General features: G+C 40.9%; 3 protein-coding genes and 1 long non-coding RNA gene across 10 annotated transcripts in view; 2 read left to right on the top strand and 2 right to left on the bottom strand.

The window, feature by feature from the left end:
* Nucleotides 1–6,177, top strand: part of shroom1 (shroom family member 1) — a 32,607-nt gene extending 26,430 nt beyond the window's left edge. For 3 of the 4 annotated variants that reach the window (XM_046039179.1, XM_046039181.1, XM_046039180.1), the window contains exons 6-10: nt 343–993; nt 1,224–1,808; nt 2,463–2,544; nt 3,120–3,392; nt 5,301–6,177. In XM_046039179.1, coding sequence (XP_045895135.1) covers nt 343–993; nt 1,224–1,808; nt 2,463–2,544; nt 3,120–3,392; nt 5,301–5,555 — 1,846 coding nt within the window. In that variant the 3' untranslated portion in view covers nt 5,556–6,177. The remainder of the gene's footprint in view (nt 1–342; nt 994–1,223; nt 1,809–2,462; nt 2,545–3,119; nt 3,393–5,300) is intronic. The other variant, XM_046039182.1, reaches the window with a different exon arrangement.
* Nucleotides 1–26,184, bottom strand: part of LOC123962813 (rho GTPase-activating protein 26-like) — a 243,930-nt gene that overhangs the window by 114,791 nt on the left and 102,955 nt on the right. The gene's annotated exons all lie outside the window — the stretch shown is intronic.
* Nucleotides 12,179–14,290, bottom strand: LOC123962815 (ankyrin repeat domain-containing protein SOWAHA-like). Its single transcript, XM_046039200.1, has one exon. It carries the CDS (start codon nt 14,265–14,267, stop codon nt 12,816–12,818), a length of 1,452 nt encoding a protein of 483 aa, XP_045895156.1. The 5' UTR covers nt 14,268–14,290; the 3' UTR covers nt 12,179–12,815.
* On the top strand, nt 15,479–26,184 carry LOC123962820. 2 transcript variants are annotated; one of them, XR_006823070.1, is made up of 4 exons: nt 15,479–15,609; nt 15,960–16,090; nt 25,792–25,906; nt 26,127–26,184. It is a non-coding gene; the product is annotated as an uncharacterized LOC123962820 (long non-coding RNA). The 2 variants fall into 2 exon arrangements; XR_006823069.1 differs by lacking the exon at nt 15,479–15,609 and having other exon boundaries at nt 15,856–16,090.

Raw genomic sequence — 26,184 nt, 5'->3', positions numbered from 1 at the left:
TGGAAAGTCAACACCCACTTGCTCCAGCAAACCAACATTCCTTTGAAAAGATTTATGCATGGACTGTAAAAGAAGAAGAATTAACTGAACAATTGGCCTATTTCTCAAAACTGTGTTTTGTTTTTTTTGTGATTTGTATAAATATCAAATTACTGTTGTCAGTCTTTAAATAAGATCTCCTAGAGGCTTGCATGATACATGTATATTTGTTTTTTGGATTTATTAGTTGTTTTCATTTAAAGACTATGTTCTAATGTATTCATAGTTTGTATGAATTATGATTTATATTATTATAATAAAATGTCTTATGTTATCCATTTAAACTCTGAATGTAAATGTCAGTCCCCAGAAGGATGCCACTGAGAACTCCTCAGTAAAGCCAGCCCCACAGGGTCAGGAGTGTGTCCGTGTGGTTGCACAGAGGGGGATGTCCATGGAAGAGCTCGGGGAATCAAAGTTAACAAGACCATCAGTCCTGAGTAGAAGTTCTGAACAGCTGGATCAACTGTGGAGGTATTCGACTGGACCAGGAGGACCGGACAGAGACAAGAAGAGTAATAAATTCTTTTCTGTAGTCAGAGAAGCCCAGTGGCAGAACAGAGGGAGGAAGAAACAACATGTAACAGAGCAAGCGGGACAAGAACCAGAGATTGTTGGTCAGAAGATCACTCAGGGACAGATCCAAAACCAAACCCAGAAAAGGTCTTTGTTGAAGAAGATCTCTGAACCAGGAGAGGATGCCACAGTAGGAACAAGGAACTCCAGTAGATCCACCTCCCCAGCTTTCTGTTCCTCTTCCCGGGCCAGGGTTCCCTCTGAATGTCATAGCCCTGTCAGAGATGATGATGAATTCAGGTCCAGTAGACCGCCCAGTGAAACTTCATCCAACCCACCGTCCCCCGGAGGTCTAGAGACCAGTAAGAGGGAGATCAAATCCACCGCATCCACACCAACCCAGACTAATCTTCCTTTTGAAAACAGGCCTAGCTCCAGGTAAGATTAAACTTCATACCAATGCAGCATTTGTTCCCTCTGTGAAATGATTTGACTGAACATGCCACACCACTTTCCTCCACTACTTCCTCACTGCATCGTCATCATTTAATTAGATGACCCTTCAGGCACCTAACTGGACTAAAACAAACTATTAACAGGTGTTTCTGGTTCTGCAAATACTATTTTGGCCATGTGTGATTCTAAACCATAATTTATTTAACTTCCAGTAGATTCAGGACTTCTCCTTCTCTGACTGGATCAGAGAAAGAGCGGTCGGTGGACGAACCAAGCAATGACGCCCCGCCGCCTGATTCAATCCACGAAGTGTCTCTGAGCTGCGGCGTCACCACAGATCTGTCGCTGTGGATTATCCCTCCAGAAGACGAGATCAAAGAGGAAGTCCAGACTTCACCGCTGAAAGGCAACGATTTTGACGACGAGTCCAGCAGCTCGGCCCATCCAACACAGACAAGTGAAACCCCTGTGTCTACCCGCACCTCTGTCTCTGACACAGACACCAGTCAGCAGGTGGAAGAGGAGAAACCCCCAGAAATGGCAGAAAACCAGGCGATGGAGGAGAGGGGAACACCAGAGGGAGAGAACAAGAGCCTGGACAGGCCCGCAGAGAGACCTCAGTGGGAGGAGCTTGTCGAAGCAGTGGTCAAGGCTGACCAATCACTGGCCAGAGTGCTCTACCCATTGGCCAATCGTAAGACCGCTCTGATGCTGATGGAGCAGCTGCTGTCAGAGGACACACTGCTGATGGAGGAGCACTATAAGAAGAAACAGGAGCAGAAAGAAGCTGCAGAAAGGTAAATGTTGATGTCCTGGAACATAACACTTAAACACAGATCTGCTAGTCATAAATAAACCCCTCTAGTTTCCACGCATTTTACTGCCTGATAGTTAGAGAATACATCACACTCTTGAGAAGAGTTATTCTGAAATGATGACTAGGATAGTGTAAAATAATAGAAACTGGCATAAAAATGGAAGATAACTAGACTTGGTTTATACATTTCCCAGATCATTGACTTTCCATCCTTTCTGGTGGCTACGTAACTCCTTATCTCATATATACACAGCTGTGTAGATGGAAAGAATAATCCATCTCACTCACAATTTAATTAGTTCCTAGTTTGAGTTTTCATTGTTTCCACCAGTGCTGCATTACCTTTTGTTGCATCACATGCACAGACACACCTGGCTTTCTGCTTATTGCTGTACATGCACTCAGATTTCCGCTGGTGTAAGCACACTTCAGATATATAGAGATAACGTGCAGTTGCATTTCAATGTTTTGTAGATAACAGTAAGGCCTTGCTCAGAGCATTCTCCATGTGAAGACGCAGTATGTGGCACAGCTGCAACAGGAATTTTAATTTGAGCATTCCTATTCTGTATTGTGATGACAGGAATCATCATGCATGGAAGCTAGCTTGACTTAAACACGTTTCTTTTTCTAGTGCTGAAACGGTCGAAGGTTCAGACGGCCTTAAACCTCCAAGCGCAGATCTGCAGAGCAAAACTGACATCACTGAGAAGAAGGTAATTATTCATTTATGCCAAATAATGAGTGTCACAGTCAGAAATACAACAGAAATAAGCCAAAAGTCACCAGTGTTAACCCAAAACTGGATAACTTCACAGATAACAAGACAATTTATGTCTAAAATCGCCACAGCTTTGTTGCATGTACATGAAAAATGACATGAAACCGGACAGAACAGCAGAACCAACATGACTTTTAAATGCACACTGAACTGTGGTCTCATTCTTTTCTTGTTCTTTTTAAGACGGGAACTGTGTTGTGATTTCATAGTGATACCATCTTGATGCTATTTGGCCTTAAGTGGACTCAGTTCAGACTGAGATAGTTCTCTTATCACATGATGTACCGTCTACCTCTTATCAGTGTCTCCCACTTGCCTAATGTTTGGCTTGGCACATAGCCTCCCCCTCTTCTTAACTGCCTTCCACATTCACTCTTGATACAGTATGCCTTTATCCATGACCCTATAACAGCAATTGTGAAATTAATATTTTGATTAGTTCACCTGCAATTAATAATTATGTGGTCGGTATTTTTGTCTCTCCACAATTTTCTCTACTTGAATTAACAGCGTCTGTTAGTGTCCTATATTGAGGCGCGTCTGCGTTCGCTGGAAGAGACGCGTGGTGCCCTCCAGACAGAGATTGAGGAGAACGTGGCCCACGGGGAGGCCCTGAAGGTACTGGTCTGTGAGCGCTGTCTTCCCGTGGAGCTGGAGAGGTACAACCTGTTCATAGGAGACCTGGAGAGAGTGGTCAACCTGCTGCTGTGCCTCTCTGCTCGGCTGGCCAGGGTACAGAACGCACTGAGCACCGTGGACCAACACACAGATGCTGAGGAGAAGGTGAGGAACCAAAACCTTTGGGGATTTTTCATGTTTGTCTTTTTCAGATCAGTATGTTCATAAATTAGGGCTTTGTGGTTCTGTCACAAGAGAATTTTCCTTTCATCTGCTATACTATGAAAAACAGCGTGCAAAAACTTGAAAGTTGCCCTAGATGAGTAATTCATGAGTAATGAGTAATGAGACTATTTCTTGCCTTTTTTTGTTTGTCAAAGTTGCGTAATTGATTGATGGTACTGTGATATACTTGCCTGCAGGGACTGTTTTGAAAACTCTCCTTGTTGGTGCATTCACTTACCCTCCAAAATCCAAGATTTCTGCTGCTCCAGAGAAAACCCTTTTTTAATGCAAGAAATAACCAAATTCACAAAATCCTTTTCACAACATCCATTTTTGAGTGCTGTGTTTCCAGCAGCCAGTTCACAATGCATCGTAATTGTTCACATCTCATCACACAAGTAATTAAAAGCATGGCAAACTCTGAATCTCTGTCCAGAATTGTATAAATCTAATCTAAATGCACCCATGCTGCCCTTTTGTTTCTGTGCCTTTTTCTCACTGAAAACTCCTAAGGCATACTCTGACGGATTTCTGGGCTTAAAGGTCAACTTTCTTGGTTAAATAAGATGTGATAAAAATCTACTGATGTACTATAATGCACTGTCATGTGCTCCGTGTATTATGATCCTGATTATGCTCCTGACTTTACACCCAGGAGTTGTTTACACATACACAATAAGGCATGCGACTAAAAGCACACTGTCAGCGAGAAAAAGATGACGGCAAAAAGATGACTGCGAGTGTTAAAAGCGTGCGGCTGCTCCCATGCCCCAAACTATACTCCCGTTGTGTTTGCTTTAGAACGGCAAACATGCCACATGGGAAAATTTGAAGGGCGACTTTAATGGAGTCAAGGTTTCTCACTGTGTGGAATTCAAAAAATGTCGTTGGGTTTATCTGTGTTTAATTGCTGATTTTTAGCTTATCTGTGTTTAAGCCAAATCATTTATCAGACTTTTGAAGATTATTTTTGATATACTGCACTTTACAGGACTGCACTTTTTGGTTTGATATATTAAAACACTTACATGAATTGCATCATGCTGCATCCGATGTAGCACCATTAAAATATGTTTATAATCAGTCATTTAGGTCTTTATTTCAAACATAATTTGATTTACTTACAATTACAATCATTAACTTGGTTTTGAACATTACCATGAGTATTGTCACAGGTTCTGACTTAAGCTCTGTGCTTTGCTTTGTTTCCACTCTGAATATACTCTTTCATCACGCTTACCAGTATTTACAGCATCAGTTTATGTTTGCATGGATGCATTAGATTTCTAGATTTATCCCCGAAAGGGCACCTTGTTAGTTATCCCATCTGCAAATGCTGCATACTGAGTGCTCGTTAGAGGCTCATTTGTGTTCTTGCTGTTATCAGCAACACTGGTATTTACAGACTCACCGAAACTCCAGCCTGGTTTCGATGACATTTGTACCTACCCTGCCCTCTGTTGACACAAGGAAACACTGCACCTCCTGTCCTCTGGCTGTTTGAAACAGGATCACACAACATGCAAATCTCTCCACATCATCAAACAAGATATAACCTTCCAATTAAAATAAAAAATGGAACCCAAAATATGACACTTGGTAGAAAAGCTTTTTGACGTGATTATTTTCTATCAGCAGTCCACTCAAATTGTGTGTTTTTATGAGTATGCTTACAGCAGGATATTTATTTAATGCATTTTATATTGTGATCATGGGTCTAATGCTCTGCAAGGCATGAATTCAGCACCAGAATAAGGTTAAAATTTCAGACCTAATATATTTATTTGTCCCCAGAAATATCTGTTAACATAGAGAGCAAATGTAACCTGTCTCTGTCTCTGCACTCAGCAATCTTTGGACAGTCGCCACCGTCTGCTGTGCAAACAGAGGGAGGATGCCAAAGATCTGAAGGATAACCTGGACAGGAGAGAGAACCTTGTCTCGACCTTCTTGTCGCGTCAGCTGTCCGCCGAACAGCTGCAGGACTACCAGCGCTTTGTCCAGACCAAGGCCTCACTGCTTATCCGGCAGAAGGACCTGGAGGAGAAGCAGAGGCTGGGAGAGGAGCAGCTGGAGGCCCTTTCCAACAGCCTGAATCTTTGAAGGGAGGAGCAGCGGAAGCACAGACTTCTCCTTTCTCTCTTGACTTGCCTTAAAGGAGGGATGGCTTGTTCAAAAAAAGACATGTAGAGAGTTTGGCTGTACTTTTTCTGGCTCAGTTTGCCACATAGACACACAGTGCCACACAAGTGGTCCAGCTGGTATCTCCAACCCTTTGCGCCCTGTCATGGCTTTCTTTTGTCCTTTATAAAAGAGTTTGGCAGGGCTACTAAGGGAGAACCCATGCCATCTGCTCTCCTCTCATAACTATAGGCCGTACATGAGATGAGCAATAAAGACTGTTGAGACTAAAGCTCCTTGGCTCATCCACCGAGTGAGTCCGCTCACCCAGTCTCCACCCATTGTTGTTCTCAGTCTGCACAATCTGCGATGTGCCACTGAAAAGTTTTCCCAATATGCTGTAATGTGTCCGTTACTGTGTGCCTTGATATTGGTGTTGCTGTGGAACATTTTCCATTAGAGCTGCTGGGTGGAAACTTTGTGTCCCCTGTGAGCATTTCAGCAACTGTCAATTTTTATTAAGATGGTAGTGCTACAGCCCCGTATCTGCACCTGTGGAAACCTATTATAAGCTTTAAGATTGTATTTTCACCAGTGAACGAGAGTAGCCTGGGGGGGGGGGGGGGGGGGGGGGGGGGGGGGGTACTCTATCATTTCGGTAAAATGTACAATAGATGTAGTAAATTTAATTTTTTTTGGTAATGTTTTTAAATGTGTTTCAAATTAAGGCACTAAAAACCAAAAAGGGTGAATGGAAAAAAAAGCACTTTGTAATGATACATAAATGCACGTTTCTTAAAATCAGATTTTGTTTTCAACGTACGTTCAAGTGAAAGCCTTACTCCATCCATTTAAAAACAATATTTCTATTTTACTTTTTCTGATTGTTTTGTCACAGATTTTAAACAGGAATGTTGAAAAAATGTTTTTCTAAAGGTAGCTCAACCAGGAACATTAAGGATTGTGTACAAATTCTTTTCCAGCTAATTTCATACTTAATGTTATTAAGTCTTGATGATTTCGTGCTGGATCAGTTCCTCATACGGAGGTGCTAAACTTCTTTAAAGCAGATTATAAGTAAGCAACAATTATATCACAGAGTATTTTCTCCCTTTGTCGCAGATGTGACATGTGATACTTGAAAACTTTTCTTTAAAGAGGAAAGTCCACAATCCTCACTAAAACTAATTTTCTATTCTCTACCTCCAGTGTAGCCCCTTTTAGACACATGTAGCCTTTAAGTTTATTTAAACTTATTTAGTTTTGTTTAGTTTTTAAAAAGCTCTTCTTGATAGCCCTGTATGAAAACACACTCTTGACTCAAATGCCTTTCCCCCTAATAATTTTTTTAATAATCTCACGTTTTAAAAACCGCATCTGTGTTTTCTACATTATTTGTCGTTCGTTTTTATAGTTGTGTTAATTTCTTTTTACTGAAACTTCATCCAGACACATTGGAGCTGTTGCTGTACATCAGAATATGTGCAGTGTGTGTGTGCGTGTGTGTGTGTGTGTGTGTGTGTGTGTTTGAAATCATGAATGTCTTAATTTTGTGTGTAGAGATTAGTTGTTGAACAGAAAGACAGAACTCCTCTCGGTGTTTGCCGTGTACGTTTTCAACAAAACTCCTATGAAGTCGTAAAGTGATCAAAATGTTATCGTCCCTCAGGAAATTATACCTGTTGGCTGTATTGAAAAAACCCTGATCCAGTGTCTTGGTTGACTTTTGTGTATATGATATTTATGTAATAATGACCACAAAGAGGCAGAGCATCTTTAACAGCCTCTGCAAAAGATGTATTCACTAACTCATAATGTTGTGGACAGGTTAACAACTAAAAGCAGGTTTTTGCTGAAAGATATTTTCATGTTTTTTTCTGTTAAAGCTTCACCACCCCTAAGGCATTTCTCTGGAGATTTACAACTGCCCGTTTCAGTTTTCTAAACAAATGTATGTTTGTTTTGGCCTTTGTGCTGACGCAGGGCTGAACGGTTAGAAAGAATCTCAAGTTGTTCCCTGCAGCCTGCTGGAATTCCTAAACTAAGCAAAAGAACAACATTTAGGAGAAAGAAAGACTGAGGGGGGAGAGACTGAGGAAAATACTCCCACAAAGGTGCAGCACATGGATAAATACTCATTTCAGTTGTTGCTATGTGTGCATACTAACAAACGTTTGACAACTCCCCCGAGTCATTCCTTGTTTCTGTCACTCAACGAAAGCAGTGTTTTGTTAAGGTCGCAGGATGTAGGATTATTATTTTAGTTGATGATTTAGTTTCTGGAGTTACAATGGTACAAACAGGATCTGTTTTAAAGCCAAGAAGGAAAGACACATTTCAGTGAGTCACACCTGGTGGTATAACAGCGGAGCATTTCTAAATCCATTTTTTCTGCCCTATTTCCTATCTGTTTTCTGTTGCGAGTTTGAGTTGTGTTTTGTGCCTGTTTGGAGTCGTAAATTCCATGATGTTTGTAATATTGTGAATAAATTAAGCTCTCCTCTCCCGCCAGTGTACCACATTTCTCCCTCTTTTCCCCCTCCACATTGAACTAAAGTCAAAAGCAATTTTTGCCTAAAGAGATACATTAAATTAAACCAGGAGCAGTTACCTGATGCAAACACACTGTACATCCAACCTGAACTGCAACAAACAATTGATACAGAAGCTTCACATCAAGTGCAAGACACCAGAAAGGCATCCATGAAATATTTAGGGATAGAGTGATTTATGTTTTGTGCCACTATTGTAATATATTGTCACATTATTTCTTAAATACTGTTATTTATTGTCGTATTTTGGCTTTCCTCTACTAAAGGTTTCCTCAGTAGTTGAGGCTTTCATGGTTTCGTTGTGTCTCTTAGAGCTCGTCTCTGCCCTCTGCAGGCAGAGCAACACATAACTGAAATGGGAGTAAGTATACTGGTGCAACAGCTTCCTCATTCATTCCTCATTTTGTTTTACATTTTTTCAATTTCACCACAAAAGAAATGCAGGATTTCAATTTGAAAAATAACAAAATAAAATTAAAAACAAAAGCTAGAAAATGACGCTTATTTGCTTTCTTGCCAAGAGTTAGTTGAGAAGATTGATGCCGCTCTCATACTCCACGGTAAATATGAAGCTGGAGTTAGGAGGCCATTAGCTTAGCATAAAGGCTGTGGGAAATAGTGTGGCTCTGTCCAAAGGAAACAAAAATCCACCCTAATGTATGTCTAAAGCTCAATAATTAACACGTTATGCCTAGTATGTTAAATCTGTAAAAAAAAAAAACTGACTTATAAAAGCAACATGTTGTGGTTTTACAGGTCATTGTGTACAGGACTATTTTTGGTGAGTCATTTGGTCACCTGGCAACGTCACGGTAATGACAAAACTCCAGGAAGTCACTGCCCCCAGCCAAGAAATAGTTTGGCACAGAACCCCAGTAACACGGCAACTTGTCGTTTTTACACTTTATGTTTGAGCAGATTAAACAAACAAGATATAAAGTGATAATTAGTGACTTTCCCCCTTCTTCCAACCCCGCTGCTGGCTGAAGGTTCATATTCACCGCACAGACAAAAGGGTATATTTCCCAAAACATCCAACTATTCATTTACGAAAAACATCACATTTTGGGGCTCATTGTAGGTTGAGGGGGATATATTTTAAGCAGTCTATCCTCCTGCTCTCTTGTCTCTTTCATGCCCCTCTACCCTTATCTGTTCAGCCTCACAGTGGTATGCCATCCGGTTTGTTTGTCAGCACTAACAAATGCTTATTAAAAGGACAGGGAGGGGAAAAGGGATTTCATGTTGGCAAGGGACAGAGGAAACCCCAGGAGGAGGGTGAGAGACACACACAGACAGCACTTAGGGAAATAGAAATGTTAATCAATTTCCCACTGAAGACAGCAGGGACATAAAACACAACTCAGGGACTTCCTAACAAGTAAGATCTTTGTCAGACACTAATAATTAGCAGCTGCAGTTCTGTCACAGTGCTGGGTAATGAGGAGCTTTGCTGCTGATAATCACTGACTGTGTCGTTCTGTCCTACAGCATGGCAGGTAAGCACGAAACAAACCAAACTTCCAGTTGGGAAGCAACATCTACACTTTGAATGGGCACAAAGTGTGAGTTTTGTTTTGCTTCATGCCACCAAATGACTGTCAAATCGACCATGATGTACTGCGTCTGCAGGTCAGGAGGGTGGTTGCTCATGTCGATGACTCGATAATTACTCTACCAGGTGCTCAGGTTTGCCCTCAGGGATTTCTGTCAGAAAGCCTTAGACTACTACTTGGTTAGGTTTGGGAAAAAAAGAAAGGCAGAAAGCCTTTCTACCAGTAAGCTTTGAAGGCAAACTTCTCCCATGTGCCTTCAAAGCTCACTTCTCAACCTGAGCTCTCCCCACCCCAAAGGAATGCCAACACACCTTCAGTCTCCTCCTCTAACCTCTGGCAGCCATTACAAAGCTCAGTTATGAAGACTAACAAAGTCATGTTGTCGAGCCAAAATGCAGACGGTAAAGCTGTGCACATTTTATATCACCATGATTTATCACTTCTTTGGTACTGTAAATGTTTCTGTTGGCACTCTCCTATTAAGCTGACTTTAGGGCCTGTTCATAACTGTGACACACACGAGATGATAGTTTATAATGAAAATGCAGGCGTTCAGACTCTCCTCATTGTATGTCTCTATCGCCTCCAATTTCGTGACAGGTAAGACATCTTCAGAAGAAATTAAAAAAAGTAATAATTAAGATGTTCATGTTGCATTGCTAATTTTTTATATAGAGTGGTGACAGATTTACACTATAGATTGTGTCCAATATTTGAGCAAGAGCAGAAGACAAGTTAAATCAAATCCTACTCAACATCAACAGATAAAAGTCATACATCCTGATTACCCTTTAAAGGGATAGTTGTTGTTGACTTGTTTCCAGTCTTTCTGCTAAGCTAAGCTAAGCTAACTGCCCCCCTCCAGCTCATTACTTGCACAAACATGGGAGTGGTATCAACCTTTTTATCTAACTCCCAGCAAGAAAGCAAAATAGTGTTATTTCCCCCCAAAATTTAAAACTATTCCTTTAAACCTCCCTTTATCTGATATTACATATTATTGTGCTACTGAGAACATAGCTGTTTGGTTTACCTTTGTTATCAGTGCTGGTTAAGAGAGGCTCTAAGTAACTAATTTCAAGATTCAAGCACTTTGTCACATGCACGTGTAGGACGTGTAGTGAACAATGCAACCTCAACAACACAAAAGACATTACAATATTTACAATAATATTAATATATATATATATATATATATATATATGTATATATTTATATGTTGTTGTTGTTTATATGTTGTTATCTGTCCATGTCAGATCCTCTGTAATGTAGTGTAGTTTAATAGCATTTTGCCATAAGGGCAAATGAGCATTGTTCCTACTCCCCTACATTACAGAAGGAGCTATTTTACTTTTAAGTTAACCACATTTATCTGATGGCTGTTAGTTAAGTAGAGCAAAGCATGGGATGAACTACCCAACAGTATATGGAGTTAATGCATCAACACTCAAAAATGTATGTATACTTTAAGTACTTCCATATTTTAATTTTTACACTTTATCACATAAACAACTTCCAATGTAACCTAACTTTATGATATTGCTGCTTCTTTTATCTAAAGATGGATTTGAGAACTCTTTCCACCACTCTGGGTCTTGTTCCTGACCTTGTGATGGCCTTTCTCCACGCAGCAGCAGCAGAAAAGAGCATTTGCTTAATAAAAACCCAAAGGCTCGGAGATGAAACATCATCTTGACGTAAGACAACGGGTGCTGCTGGGGAAGTGACATCATTAGACATGAAAGAAACAGTGTGAGACGACTGGAGGGTCGAGAAGACAGCCTGACAATGAGGCTAACCACAGGAGGGGTACCATTTCTAAACGCTGCTTTTTCTTTACCCATGATTCTTTTATCTCCCAAACAAGTCGCAACTAAATGTGTTATCTTGAAACATTCAAAATCCTTACTTTTCTTCCTCTCTTGAAGACACCCACACACCAAATACAATAAATAAAGCAGGGCAGACAGCAGCTCTTCTCCTTCTGCTGCTTCTTGGGCTGGCGATAAACACACACTTTCAGCCACACACGTACAAACACACCCTCTACCTTTTCGCACAAAATATATCGTAATTCAGTGAAATCCAGCCTTTTGCTTTGCTTCCAGGGTATGTCAGTGGGATGTTTGAGTCTCCTAAATGCTTTACATTGTTTTATAATCTGTGACGTAGCGAAGGGATGAAGAGGCAAGTCCTCTAAATCCTCCTTAGAGGCACAAACATGTCTCCGATTTTTGTTTCATTTATGAATTTGCTTATATATTTAATTCATGTTCTTCTTACTCAGAGGTGAAAACACAGAGGAAAACACGTCAAGTCTTGATCACTCTGCTTTAAACAGAATTCCTTTGTCATGGATTGATTTCCTGTTGGTATTGATTAATTTTGATTAAATGTATATCTAGTAGTAGAGAGGACATTTCTAAAGGGAACAGTCATTTAAAAAACAAGTGTGCGAACACTGAAAAGACATCTGATTTATTCATTATGTTAACGGAATGCAGTCCGTTCAATATCACAATGAATGTGAATATATGACTCAACTTTACAGAAGGAAATTAATCACCTCTTCTTTTTTTTCTTCCTGCAGCAACCTTACTGGTTTAAGTGTTATGTGCAGACACTGACATGTGGTGAAAAAAGAGTCTTAAATTAAAAAAAACAGGACGTTCATAACAATCAGTATAACTGGAAGTTCATCACAAAATAAACATTATTTCTGTAATATTGTTCAGCTCAGTTTGCCTTTCTGAGTTTAAGCCTCTCCTGAAGGTGAACTGCAGAAAGGCAGGCTGAGGAGATGGTGCCTTCAGGGGACCACAGACAGTGAGTAATAAGAGGACTCACAGGACCTTCTGGAACATTTTCTGAATCATGTTTTATTCAAACCTGTAAATGAGAAAGATAAAACTCATACAGGTGACAAACTCAAACTGAAACTCTTTGTCTGTAACTCAGAAGCAATCAACCAGCTCCAGAAGATGTGCCCTGATGCCACCATAAATTTAAATCTTGAATAAGAATTCCCCATTGACCACACAACCAAACTCTGCATATCATATCTGATAATAATTCCATCTTTTATGTAAATATGAAAATATATATAAATAAAAAGCAAGGAGTCGTACATTACATTACATTAAAACATCTGACACGACTCTGTGTCTGAAGGCGCCGCGGCCCTCTTCTCGTTCCTCACGGGGGTCGTCGCTCAGGGAGTATAATCCGGGCCTCTGCTTGTGCTTCTTCTTGTTGCCCGTCACGTGGGGCTGGAAGAGACGGCTTATTGAATGCAAGCCCTTTGAGAGATCCGGTAACAGATCCAGCTCCTCTTTCTCATGCAGGGCCCTGTCCTGAGCCTGCTGGGCTTTGGGTTCGCCCAGCATCTCTCTCACCGTCCTAGAAATGCCTTTGTGCAGGTAGTGGCGGGCCTTCTTCCCGCTATTGTCCCTGATGCTTGGATTGGCCCCGTACTCCCCCACCAGCATGGCCATGATGTACTCCTGGTTGTGCAAGGCAGCAATGTGCAAAGGCGTGTATCCGCCGTGTGTTTTTGCGTTAATGTCGACGTCAACTCCTCCTTGCTTGGATACGTCGATAATTTTCACAAGCATATCGATGTTTCCACATTTGGCTGCCCAGTGCAGGGCGGTGAACCCTGACATGAAGTCCCTCTTCTCAGCCAGCTGGTTGTCTCTCAGCAGCAGACCATAAACCTGTCTCCAGTGGCCCGCGGCGCACTTGACCAGCCATTCATGCTCTGAGTGCTCCAGGGGGAACAAGGAGACGACCCTTGTGTCTTTGGGCTCCTCCGACGCCTTGGTGCTCTCCGCTGACCTCTTCAGCTGTGGTGAGCTGACGATGCGCCCCGTCTCCACTTGAGGGGGCCTACTCTTGTTCCTGAGGGCGTCTAGCTTTGGACTGCCAGGGGGCTCATATGGGTCCACCTTCAGTTTGCGCATCTCGACCCTGGTGGCACTGGGGGGCACTCTCAGAGGTAAGCCATATGGTTTGCTCTGGACGCTGGCGGGCTCATTTACTGCACCCCTTCTTGGGCATTTCTCTGCATTTGTGTCCTGCCTTTGGATCTCAAAATTCAGCATCCTTTTAACTCTAACATCCGTATAGCTGCTCATTTGCAATGCCAGCTGTATAGGAGAAAGTAATTCCGTAGGATTTTCACTACTTTCACCACTTGCCTGTTCCTGACCACTTTCAGAAACAGCTAATCTCTCCCCTCCTGCGTCCCCAGGGCTTTCAGTCTTCTCACTCCGCGCATGTGGGCGCTGCTGCTCACCTGTCACCTGGACCTTTTCAGTCTGGTCCACAGAACTATCCGCAGTCTGGGCACGGTCCAGCAAATGTTGATACATTTTCTTGAGTACAACATACCGGCCGCCGTCGATTTCTTTGACGACGGCGACGTTGTTGACAAAAGTCTTGAAAAGCTCCCTGTTCCGTTCTTTCTCTGCGGGATTGTCGCAGTCTAATGAACCTTTGAACTTCACCATCAAGTCGGATTTCCTCACTTTGCCCCCTTCCGCTATCAGAAAAAAGAGGACGGATTCTTGTGTCAAAACCATCATGAAAACTCGAGGCTGTACGCGGATATAAGTTTAAACTCCAACAGTGTGTCCTGTTACACCTTCGTTCCGTTACCAGTAGCCTTCACCTGGCTGCTCTCTTCTCTCCTCCCTACCTGAGACTTTTTCCGGGAAAAGTGCAGACGTGGATACAATTTGAATAATATATGCAGATGTTTTTCTGCAGTAAAAGTTGCTGCCAGTTCAAAAAAGCATGTTTAACTGAAGACTAATAATGCATCACGTTATTTATAGTTCCTTTTTTTTATCACAATAAAAACTTCGGGATGTTTTTTTCTTTCTTTTCAAAAGAAGTGCAGTAGAATTAAACAAGAAAGCAGAAGAACAAGAAAGTATGTTTCAACAGCCCCAGTAGGCTATGGCCTACTCTCTTTCCCATTAAACAAGCATGTAGCCTAAATGATAACAGGTTTGAAATATAAAAATGGATATTGCTTATATATGGCCATTACTTGATATTATAATAATAATAATAATAACCACAGTACAGCTTCTACCACTACTGCTAGCCTACTAATGCCTACTAACATAATAATCAATAAAAGTAGACCTATTTGTGTGACACACAAACACACACCCACACAAATTATAAGAAAGACATAATTTATTTTAAAATGTTTATAAATGACCTTTTAATAAATAACCAAGTTTAAGATTTGTTAGGCAGTCACTACCATTTTTTTTAAACTCTAAGATATCAATATGACCCTCAAAATCCAGTATCGGACGGCCCTGAAAACACATAAACAGTGTATAGCCTAGTGTTTAATGTAAACTGGCCAGCATAAAGCTGCAAAAAGTCCCCAGGACACCTAGGCTACATGCAGGTACAACAGTACAATACAGACACACTAGTTTTTCTATTGGAGTAACAATATCAGATGGCTTGCTCTGATTGGCTGAGCCACATTCTAGTAAAATCAATCTGCGACCTCATACATTTATTTAAATATCAATACCTCCACCTTGAAAACCACACATCCATACTTGGCTATACTGAAGTGATGATCAGATATTGTGTTATCGCACACTCCCCTGTCGCACCGCCACTGCTCGCTCTTGTCCTGGCTTGCAATGTGTGCAGCATGACATTCCTGGACTGAATGGGAGTTCCTGAGCAGTTCCTGAGAAGAGGCCATATTGGAACGTATCTGTCTCGATCAGAGATGCAACCTGAACTTCAAGATAGTTCAGTTCCTATTTTAACGTATATACAAAGATAAACGTTGAACGTTACACCTCCTGGAAACGCTTCGGGCTATGACTTCAAGGCGACTTTAAACTCCCCCACATTCAAAATATATCAACTTTCATTTGGCTCTTGGTAAGTTAAATTAAGGAAAAATCGTAAGTATTAATTTAATATATGACTTTTGCATTAGTACGCATGCGCGGAATCGGAGCAGCTACCGAACTAATATTAGCTCATGTATTAGATCTGTTTTTCTTTCCTACTCTGCCGTGCTGTTACACAGTTTGGCTAAATCATGTAAGCCCTTTCGCGCTATCATAGACTCCCAGCCAAAGTCGAAACGAATAAAGGAAACTCTGTAGCCTGACTAAGCGAAACAGAAGCGAAGTGGCAGTGAATGCTCTTGTACGTTAGCTAGTCGCCTCCCTGCCCAGTTACTAGCGATTCTCCGTCTTGTGTCCCTTTCCTCTGATCTCTGTCAGCTCGGCTCAGTAGTTTAGCAGGCTAGCACGGAGAGACGAGGGCTGCTCCCTTTCGCCTCTGCTCAGTCTGCCCAGCACACCAACACCATACATTCCGCACCATGGCTGCCACGGACGTTGACGTGTTTTCGGTAAGTAAAAGCACAAGGCGTTTCTTGTGGATTTTTTTTTTCTCTCTCTGTCATTTGGAGCTGAAAACACTGCAAGTGCAGCCTCGGTAACACTTGGTTGTGATTAGTAAAAGTGTGTGTTGGGTTAGCTGCTGTGTGTGGTTATCAAGCTAAAAATCTCCCCAGTTTTTGAAGCGTCTTAATGTGGCCGAGATGGTGGAAGTGATTTCTGTGATGGTGACTGGGTTTCTTTCAGTTAAGACAAATTAAAAGGACTCTGTCGTTTTTAATAATTTCACTGCCGTTTGTCTTGTTACGTTTTATTTTTGTAATTGCGTTTCCATCCCTGTACGCGTTGCTGGGTAAAGGGATGTAACGTTAGCGTACAGCACACTGTTTACTGTTGACGCTATTGGAAGTGGCTGTAAACACAGAACATTTAAGAAGGGTGCTATATCATATCACTGTACAACACGTTAGCTAGCAGGTAAAAATACTACAAAGTAGGGTACAGTTGCTGTATAAACTAACTGCTGTTCACCTCATACACACTTGTCCCTTTAAGGTGTGTTGCTTGCAGTTCTGTTGTGTAAAACTGTGATGAATACCACATCCAGATAGCTGTAACTACAGTGTGATGAGCCTCAGTCCTAACAATGTGTTGACGTGTGCTTCAGTTTAACTTCCTGTTCAGGGGTTCAAAATTAAACTTGTGGTTCACGTTCTTGACCAACCAGAAGCTAAACAAGCCCTGGCTTCGCACTGATGCTGATCCAGTATACCTTTTGCATATCACAGTTGGGCATACTTTCAGTCTAGGGTGGAATCATGGGTGGAATGCATCCTCCATTGTCTTTTTTTTTTATGCAGTGGCAGGCCCTGACAGTCAGGTGTGACTCTGTAAGTAAAGTATGGTGATGCAGTACAGGTTAAAGGAAATGGCAATAACTTCCTAAGATGGTCTGCATTGTATGTCAGGAATTCACGGATCACAACAAAGCATGCTTGTTATGGCAAACTTATATTATAGTGACGAGGCAAAAGAGGGGATTTGAAAAGGGTGATTAAGTTTTCGGCAGATGCTTGAAGAGATCCTTGTGGTGGTGAATTGGACAGTAAGCAGCACTGAGTTGCAGGGATAAAGGGATTAAGAACACACGCCGGGCCACTCCTACCACTTATTGGTGCAACAGAAGAGACTGCCTAGGATAATGCACACTTGGCATTTATTAAATTAGGAAATTGTCCAAGAGGGGGTGCAGGTTGCAGAGGATGTTGCTGTAAAAATTTGTCTTTTTGGAATAAAAAATAAGAGGATTGATTAATGAGGAAATGCAGTGAAACAGGCTAATGGGAAGAAAGTGTTGCAGGCAGCACAGTGGCCTGACTGTCTGACTTCCTGCACAACTTTCTCAACTAAGTGAGACCATATTGAACAAACGGACATGCTTCCCCTGCAGTTTGTGCAAAGGGCACACTGTTAATTATGTGCAGTTATTGATAGAGATGTGTGGTTGGTTGCATGTTGCTTTAGGTTAGCTTTCTAGGCCAGAGCCACATGAGGCAATCGATGGAGCCTACTACTCATCTATTGTTTTTTACTCATTAATTGCATTAGAGTGTGTGTAGCGTATTTAAAAGGATGCTGTTCATTTAAATGGTTATGTAATGAAATGCCCTATAACATATTTAGCATATACAGTGCTTACTGATCCTGAAGCGTATTGTCTCTCCCGTGAGGCCTGCATGCGGAAAATGAAATTAGCTTCATAAAGCGCTTAAAGGCAAGGGAGAAAGAAGGAGGAATTATGGGGCAAGTCGTTTGCACTTTAAAACTACAGCTTTGCATGTTTTGCAGAGGGTGGTGTTAACTTATAAATACATAATCTACATATGTGCGGTAGTTACTGATTTATTCTGTAAATTCAGACAGCATTGGGTCATTTTAAACACATTCTGTGACTTAAAACACCTTCCTTCAAACCTAAACCAGTGCATTTTCCATATAATTGAGCTGTATGTTGCTGGTTGAATATACTGACTGTTGTGTGTCATCTGTGTTGTTAGCTGTATATAGAACATACAGGCCTCCTGCCTAGAGGCGAGCGTCAAATCCAATGTTGCAGATGAATTGTGACAGCCGAGCTGCAGCCTCTGTGGTGATGAGTCAATATCCATCTATAGAATACATCAGAAGTTCGAAGCCCAAATTGTGAGGCTGTAAGATTAAAATAGCTTTTCAAATAATGTTTACAAAAGCCGAATGAAGCGTTTCAGGTAGTAATGTTTATTTTTTTGAATACCATCAGCGTTCATCTTTCTGTTTTGAGTGAAGGAAGGACAGTTCGGCATAAAGTGTAGTCTGCACTGAACAGCTGTGGACAAGGTGACCTGGGAGTTATGCAAGAAATCTCTACTGTTATTTTCTCTGATTAATCAGTCCTATCAAAATAATATAAAATAAGTTTTATGCTGCATTTCATGACTTCATTTAGTTTTCATTGTTCCTTAGAGACCTCATAGTAACCCACTAATGAATTTTTATTACTGAAAGTGCTCTCCCCTGGGATCCACAGGTTTTAAAGTGTACAGTATGTGATTAAATCAAGTTTGCCGCCTTGATGTTGTCTTTAACTAGTCTAGATGTTGAAACGAGACTGCTTTTTATCATACTTTGCACACATTAAAGCTTTTACATGCATGAGAGAGAGAGAAAAACTCACCAGATCCAGTTTAACCTCTAATCCATAAAGAAAGCAAAGATTTTGGTTTGTGGCTAATAACATAACTGACCGATCTTAAAAAAGAAAAAAAACCCTCAACCCCTCAGTTCAGTGATACTAAGGAAACTGTGTTTTTGAAAAAGCCCTGTAGAGATGAGTGAGCTGTACATCTGTCTCGTAAAATGGTTCCTGTCTCCTGTCCCGTCTGTCTCTCTAATTTTTTTCCCTTCTCTTTCCTGTTGGGCAGAGATGAGGCCGGGCAGTAATATGGCCATACAATTGTTGTGCTTGGGTGTGAGAGTAGAGAGGGGGCGAGACAGAGAGTGTTTGATAATAAACAGACATTTTTAAAAATCTTTTTATCTGTGCTTGTGGATTCCTGATGGCACGCACACGTCATCCAAATCTTAACCGTCAACATTTTTACCATACAACATCACCACTAGTGCAAGTATCAGCAGGAGAACGGCTAAAGCATTACACAAGTGCAAAATCAGGAAGCTCTAGCCACCACCCTCCTCATCTAAAGAGTACTGACTATGCGTGTGGGTGTCATGTGGTTTCACAGATGCTAAATTGAATTAGGCCCAAAGTGTCTCCAGAAGCCCCCAAACCGATATCCGCCCTCAACACTAAATAAAACGAATGTTGTTCGCAGTGAATACAGTACAACAAATTTACACAGGAATATTTTGTCAACAGGCTAATGGGATATCTTATCCTTCAAAAAACAACGGAGTAATTGTCATATAAGTCTTTTTTTGTAAGAACATAGATGTCAGTAGTTTCAGATGTTGTTTTCAAAAGGTAGGTTTTTTGTATTTTGGATCCCAGCCCAGAGGGGTGACCATGTCAGCTTAGCTTGAATCATTTTGACACTCCTAAGTATGTGCACATCTTATGCAGGTCTCAGTTTAAGTGCAGATTATCCTGTCAAGTCTAGAACACAAAGGCAAGTCAGCACCATAAGTGTCCAATATGAGAAAGAGTCTCAAGTTCAAATAAAAAAAAGTCATGTCAGAACAAAACAAACTGAAACTATTGAGTAAGCATTAAACATGGTCACTTTCAGTGTCAGGAAATCTGCTTTTAAGCCTCTAGAACCAAAACCAAATTAAAAACACAACTCAAAAGAGTCCCAGGCTCTCAAGTAGGGCTGCAACAAACAATCAACTTAATTTTTCTGTTATTTAGGTTTTCAGAAATGTGTTTTACTTTTAAAATGTCAGAAAACAACCTCACCTGCCTTCATATTGCTGTGAGATGAAACTATGATTGTAAGAAAGCCTTACGATTAAAAATGTGAGTTTTAGAATCCTGATTTTGCAAGTCTGAGGTTCTCGGGTACGTCATTCCATATTAGTGGTGCCCTGACAGAAAAAGCTCTGTCGCCTTTAGGCCCCAATCTTGCCTGTGACTTCTTCAAATTGCATTTTCTGTCTGACTAACAGCCCACACAAATATATTTAGTTTACAAATATATTAAACAGAGAAAAGCAGCAAAACCTCACATTTGAGAAGCCCTTTCAGACGACTGATTTGGCATTTGTGCTTTATAAATAACTTAAATGTGTATCAGAGTTGTTGGTCATGCATTTTTGTGTCTGTAAAATAATTGATTCATCATGTAAGTGTTGCCCTACTCAAGTCTAAGTCATGCTATTTGCTCTAGCCAATACCAGTTTTACAAGTCATGCTCCAAAAAAGCATAGATGCATGCTACAATATCTATTATACATTCTTTAGAATCATGTCTCAGTATGTATAGAGTATATATGCCTTTTGAAAACAATGAATATCAATAATACATATAGGAAGTAGAAAATGCTTGGTGAAGGAAAACCATTGTGAAAATATGAAATACCAGAAATAGCAGTTAATCTGGCCTCCTTTTTTTTAAATTGAATGTGAAAAAATGACTTAAGGGAAACCAGTTCTACACAAAGTGCATGTTAGGTTATTATAAATATTTTAAGCCTTTTCAAAGGCCTTTCCTCTGTGTAGTTCCCCACACACCAGCATCAGCTGCAGCGGTGTGTCTCAGTCTGTCAGGTGGCGGCTCACTGAAGCAGGCACGACCTACAAACACAAGCTGGACACAACTAAGGTGGGAAACGGAGGCCAGGACGCAAGAGAGAAGCTGAAGAAGGTTTACAAAGGCAGCGGGTCTGCAGCAGGAGAGAATGACTGTATTTCAGGTCATATCAGGACCGCTCACTGGAAATGTTTCTGTGGAGTGATGGGTGCTTTAAACAGATCTTGGTTTTGCCCTCAGTTTATGTCAGGTGGGATCTGCGTATTCGTTTAATCTTTCACAAAGTTTATGTCACAGCTGAAGTCATCCATGCCTGCTGCCAGGGTATTCACTAACGTTTGTGATGTTTTCAAATGCTTCTGTTGCATTGAGTTGCAGGTTAAAGACTGGACTGCAACATTTAGTTTAAAGATGTTACGTGAGGTGAAGGGGACAGGCACAAACAACAGAAAGTTTTGCTGGTGTGAATTTACCACAATTATAGGCTAAATAGGGGCCTCATCTTGTAACCCACAGAGTAACTCACTGAATCCATGGCATTAATATAGTTCATGGGTTTGGGGCAAGCGCAGTTGTCTTGATTTTGGCTGAAGGGGTGCCCACAATGTCAGAAAACTCCTGTTTACATTAATCATTAAAGTTGTTGATTAAGCAAAACATTTGTGAATTTGCTCTGGGGAAATTGTGATCTTTACTATTTTCTGTATTTTCATTGACTAAAGCAAATATTTAATCAGACACATAATGAATTAAAATAATCATTAATGTAGCCCTTAACTGAGCTGACACTGTTATAGTCATTTAGAGGGTGGGAGTACACACACTGTGCACTATGTAGCTTAGCAGAAAGACATACTGCAGCCACAGTGTCTTTAAAAATAACTGGTTTGATTGATTCATATTAGGTCATAGTGTTTGCTCTGTATATATATGCTTAAGGCATGCAGCACCAGTCATTTGCACTGAGAATTTTTTTTTTTTTACTGCTTAATTTGACACCGCAGGCCTTTTTCACAGCAGTTAATTTGACTTGTTATAGTAGGAAAGGCTCATGTGTTGCTAATGACATTAACGACTGCTCTGTTCTATTCAAGTGTCCCAGCAAGTCATGAGAGTGTGACAGCGTGACAGCATGCACAATGCCCCCACCCTAAAACTGAAGCATCTAAGTGGAGTTCAGCCATCATTTAGTTTTTTAATAGTACTTCAGACTTTTCTTCTCTGACATGTAAAAATGCCTGAAAAAGGCCTATTTCTGACAGGAAAAATAAAGCAGGTCACGTCAGTCAGCTACAAACACACAGCATTGTGAACAAGCTTATATGGTTTGTGCCTCGTTTCACTTTGAGCCACCTGGGGCCCATGTGTGCAGCCATTTCCTGTTGGCCTGGTGATATGGTGGCCTGGGAACTGCGTTGTTTCCTCACTCTGAGACAGTTACCCAGAAGCTTTTCATTCCTGTCATACTTTATGCTGCTGCTCTTCTCTTCTCTTAACTAGCTTGGATGGGTGGACAAACCGACTTCTCTGTCGGCTGTACATCCTTAGCGGATGGGTGTTGTTATGCTGTTGTCGTTAAATGTTTGTGTGTCTTGGACGATCGGGTTTATTTTTAGCTTTGTGAAACATTGTGCATGTAATCCAGATTGTTTTGAGCAGAGGTTAGTGAGATGAGATTTTTTTTGCATTGAACTATATAATCATTCAGCCAAAGTAAAAACAGGAAAATTACCAAAAAGTGAGTTTTCACATGTCAATAGTGATTAGCTATAGCTCTCCCATACTATATTTACACGGATACATGACTTATAGACTTGCATGCAAGCTATGTCTAGTCAGTGTTGCCTGCTACTACATGTCAATGGCAGATATTTGACTTTTTACTTACACTACAGTTTTTGACACCTAAAGTTTGTACTTATTTTGCAGATAAAGATTTTTCAAACAAAACATATAGGCTAATCCACTTATATAACGTGATGCATTGTTCAGTGCTTCTTATCAAGTCAGCTAATCCTGTAATTGTGTCCTTATTTTCTATCCTTTATGTGTAATTGTTGTATTGCTATTTTTTTCTTCAGTAAAGGATCTTAGTGCTTCTCACACATTACTCCTGTGTCCGCTTCTGCAGTGCTATTCTGTCTGATCCTTAAAGAAAATACTGTTGGTCAGGTCTGCCTGCTCTTTTGGTAGCCCTCAGTCACTGACCTGTCTGCCTCTTATGATTCACACACTCTCACACAAAAAGTATGTGCTACTGACAGCGTGGTGTGGTTCATTGTAGGAAGTCAACCTAGAATTATCTCATGAGTCAGGATCTTTTGTTATTCTTCTGAATCGGAGTGTTTCAACAATGTGGTTTGGGAAGTTTGGAGCAAATTCCACAGAAAACGTTTAAGGTCAAAGAGCTCCTTAAGGTTGAGTGTGATTGAGTTGCCCCTCTTTGGCCATGCTTCTCTGTAGGCCCAGATATGTATTGAACAGGCACAGTGAGTTTCCAGGAGTAGGCATGTGACTTAAGTGTGAATTTCCAGACATATGACAAAAAAATTCCCAGCTCGCACAAAATTTTTTTGTTACGATGCCCCTGAGCAAAATCCTGTGTGCCAGTCGCCACATGTGAAACATGGATACGAAATGTGGTGTTGATGGAACATGAGCATGCAGGTCTTTTATTTATCCTTCCCTGGACAAATGTATAAATTGTCAACCCATTTTAAACACAACTCAGGATTCCAGAGAACCAATGCACCGGTTTCCTTCCAGGCTCCGATACCAGCGGTCAAGCCCTCCCCCTCCCAGCAGTCTTATCCGAATATCAAGCATTAATTTTGTTTGACAAGATCTGAGTTTACAGAGATTAACAAACTAAAATATGGTCTCTTCCTCTTCCGCATCCCTGTAAACCTGCCACTGAGTAACGCAAACAAACAAACAAATTGCATTAATTTGCTGGAAGAAGAGCTAAATGTCACTTGTTAAAACCTGGAAGTGCAACCTTTCCAGATAAACGGCTGAACTGAAACCTTTGAAATGTTTTATCCCTCATTCCCTTAACATCTTGATGAATGTTGTCTGTCTTGCACACAACCTCTCTTAAGAGATATGTTCAATTTTCAAAGTATGTCTTCAGTCCAATAGTTGGGTGCCCATATGAGTCATTTCCCTCTCCCTGTTTCTTTTGTCATGTATCAGCTGTTATAAAGACTGATAGAGATTTATCTGCAAATAGCTCATCGTCCGATAATATCAGCATGCAAATTTATTGGTCGGGCTCTAAAATCTACAGTCCTCATTCTGTGTAAATATATACTCCACAGTTTATCTGAAGTTAATATGTGTTTTAGCCAGTCTTTTAAGTATGAAATTCCCCCTTTGCATGTGCCTGGACAGTGTTTCCTTGCTGAGCTGCAGGGAGGGATAGTAACACAGAACGATTTTTGTATTAAATAGACTCCTGAAGCCTCATATTTACTTCAGACAAACTTTGGAATGTAATTAGAGCACAAAATGTAGACTATGGATTTTGTCCCCCAGCACTAACATTAAAATTGATATGGGAACGGATCTCTTCAGGGCCAGTATGAACAGGAACAATTACAGCAAGCAAAACCTTTTGCAATGTTCATATGGCCAACTTACTCGGAAAAAAAGTGTGAATTTGTCTAATGTGTGGTTAATGCACTATTGCTCCTTTTTTTTATATCTATAAACATATTGTACGAAAAGGGAAATCACAGCAGTTAAAAATGTGAAGTATTTGACTGGGGTGTGCTGCTACCTGACACATTTCCTCAGCTTGGCTGGATGTTTCAATTTTTTGTCGTGCAACATGTGTGTTAATGAAATGTTATAAACTCACAACGCGCTGCAGCTCAGCTCAACATTGCTCAGCTCACGTCAGATTACTCCAGTGGTGTCACCTGACACATTAAGCCCTTTTTCTCTTCTTTACACACACACACACACACACACACACACATTTATAACTCATCTACTGTGTATGCAGAGCTTGCCTCTGCCTTTCAGTTCAGTCGGGTTGCGTTCAGCTGAGCTCTGCTCTCAGTCGGTGACATCAGCTTTCAAGTATGCAGTCCTTCTGGCTGAGCCAGACGAGCTCGGGTGGCCCCATTCATCTCAAGGTGCCGTCTTTTCCCCTCTCTTCTACAGCCCTAACAGGCTCTCTCTTTTCAACAACTGTCTTTCCTTCAGATGAGATGGGTTAGATAAGGGAGATCAAAGGTGAAAACGCGTACAACCCAATAGTTTTGTCTGTCTGTATATTGATACTCTGTGCTTTTAGGATGCTCCCTCCTCAATGAAGATTGATTATAGAGTGGTTGTGCACGGTCTCTGCAATAATTTACTGTAGCAGTGGTGATAGATCATTTTTGGTTTTGTTTACAGTTTTGGGTGGTGCAGCTTGTTGCACTCAATTTGATTATATTGGGCAACATGATGATGTAGTTGCTAAATTTAAGATTTTATATCTTGTATTCACATTACTTTTGCTGTGTGGCTGTGGTGACCCAGCAGTGCTGTAAAAGGAAAGAAAGCAGTAGCTGTGAAATGTGTAATTTGTTGTACATCCTACAACTTTTGTAAGTGACTTTTATTCTCACCAAGGATATTCCCATTTTCCGTGCTAAATATTAAATATCTGAATGACTTAATTTCTCTGGTTGCTTCTTATATCATGCATCTTTGCTCTGTGTGGAAATATCGCTAGTTCCTCATGCTTGTCAAGCATTATTTCTGAAACCCATCCTCACTGCAGGCTCTGATTACCTAACTAGTAGTGTAAGGTGTCTGTAGAATGTACGGAGGGTTTTCATTTGCATAGGAATGTGAAGGCTTCAGCTTCTGTTCCAACCAGCTCATCCTATCTCTGATTAAGGTCTTCCTTGTGTTTTTTTTTGTCCTCACATGCAACCAGGTTTTTTATGTTTGTTTGTGTCCCTCAGAATGAAGAGAAGCGTAGCCTGGGTTTGGGCGGACATGTTGGATTTGACAGCCTCCCTGACCAACTGGTCAGTAAATCGGTCACACAGGGATTTTGTTTTAACATTCTCTGTGTAGGTGAGTACCAAACGACTGTGTGTGTGTGACGTGTGTTAAAATATTACACAAGTAGCAACTGTAATATTTACTTGATTTGTTTAACTGTGACAAAACAGTTAAAGTGCACAGGCCTCCCACTTGTGTTGCTGCAACAAAAAAAATAATGACTGAATGCTGATGTGAATGAGTACTCCGCAGTGACTCTCTTTCGTCTCTCTCTACTTCCTGCCATCCACAGGGGAGACTGGTATCGGCAAGTCAACGTTAATGAACACTCTCTTCAACACCATGTTTGA

The sequence above is a fragment of the Micropterus dolomieu genome, linkage group LG23 (genome assembly GCF_021292245.1).
Source record: "Micropterus dolomieu isolate WLL.071019.BEF.003 ecotype Adirondacks linkage group LG23, ASM2129224v1, whole genome shotgun sequence".
NCBI classification, from domain to species: domain Eukaryota; kingdom Metazoa; phylum Chordata; class Actinopteri; order Centrarchiformes; family Centrarchidae; genus Micropterus; species Micropterus dolomieu.
Note: the sequence above shows the minus strand (reverse complement) of the source record. Positions and strands in the feature narration are given on the sequence as shown.

Coding starts and splice junctions, on each gene's coding strand:
- LOC123962815 (XM_046039200.1), bottom strand. CDS start 14,267: ATGATGGTTTTGACACAAGAATCCGTCCTCTTTTTTCTGATAGCGGAA.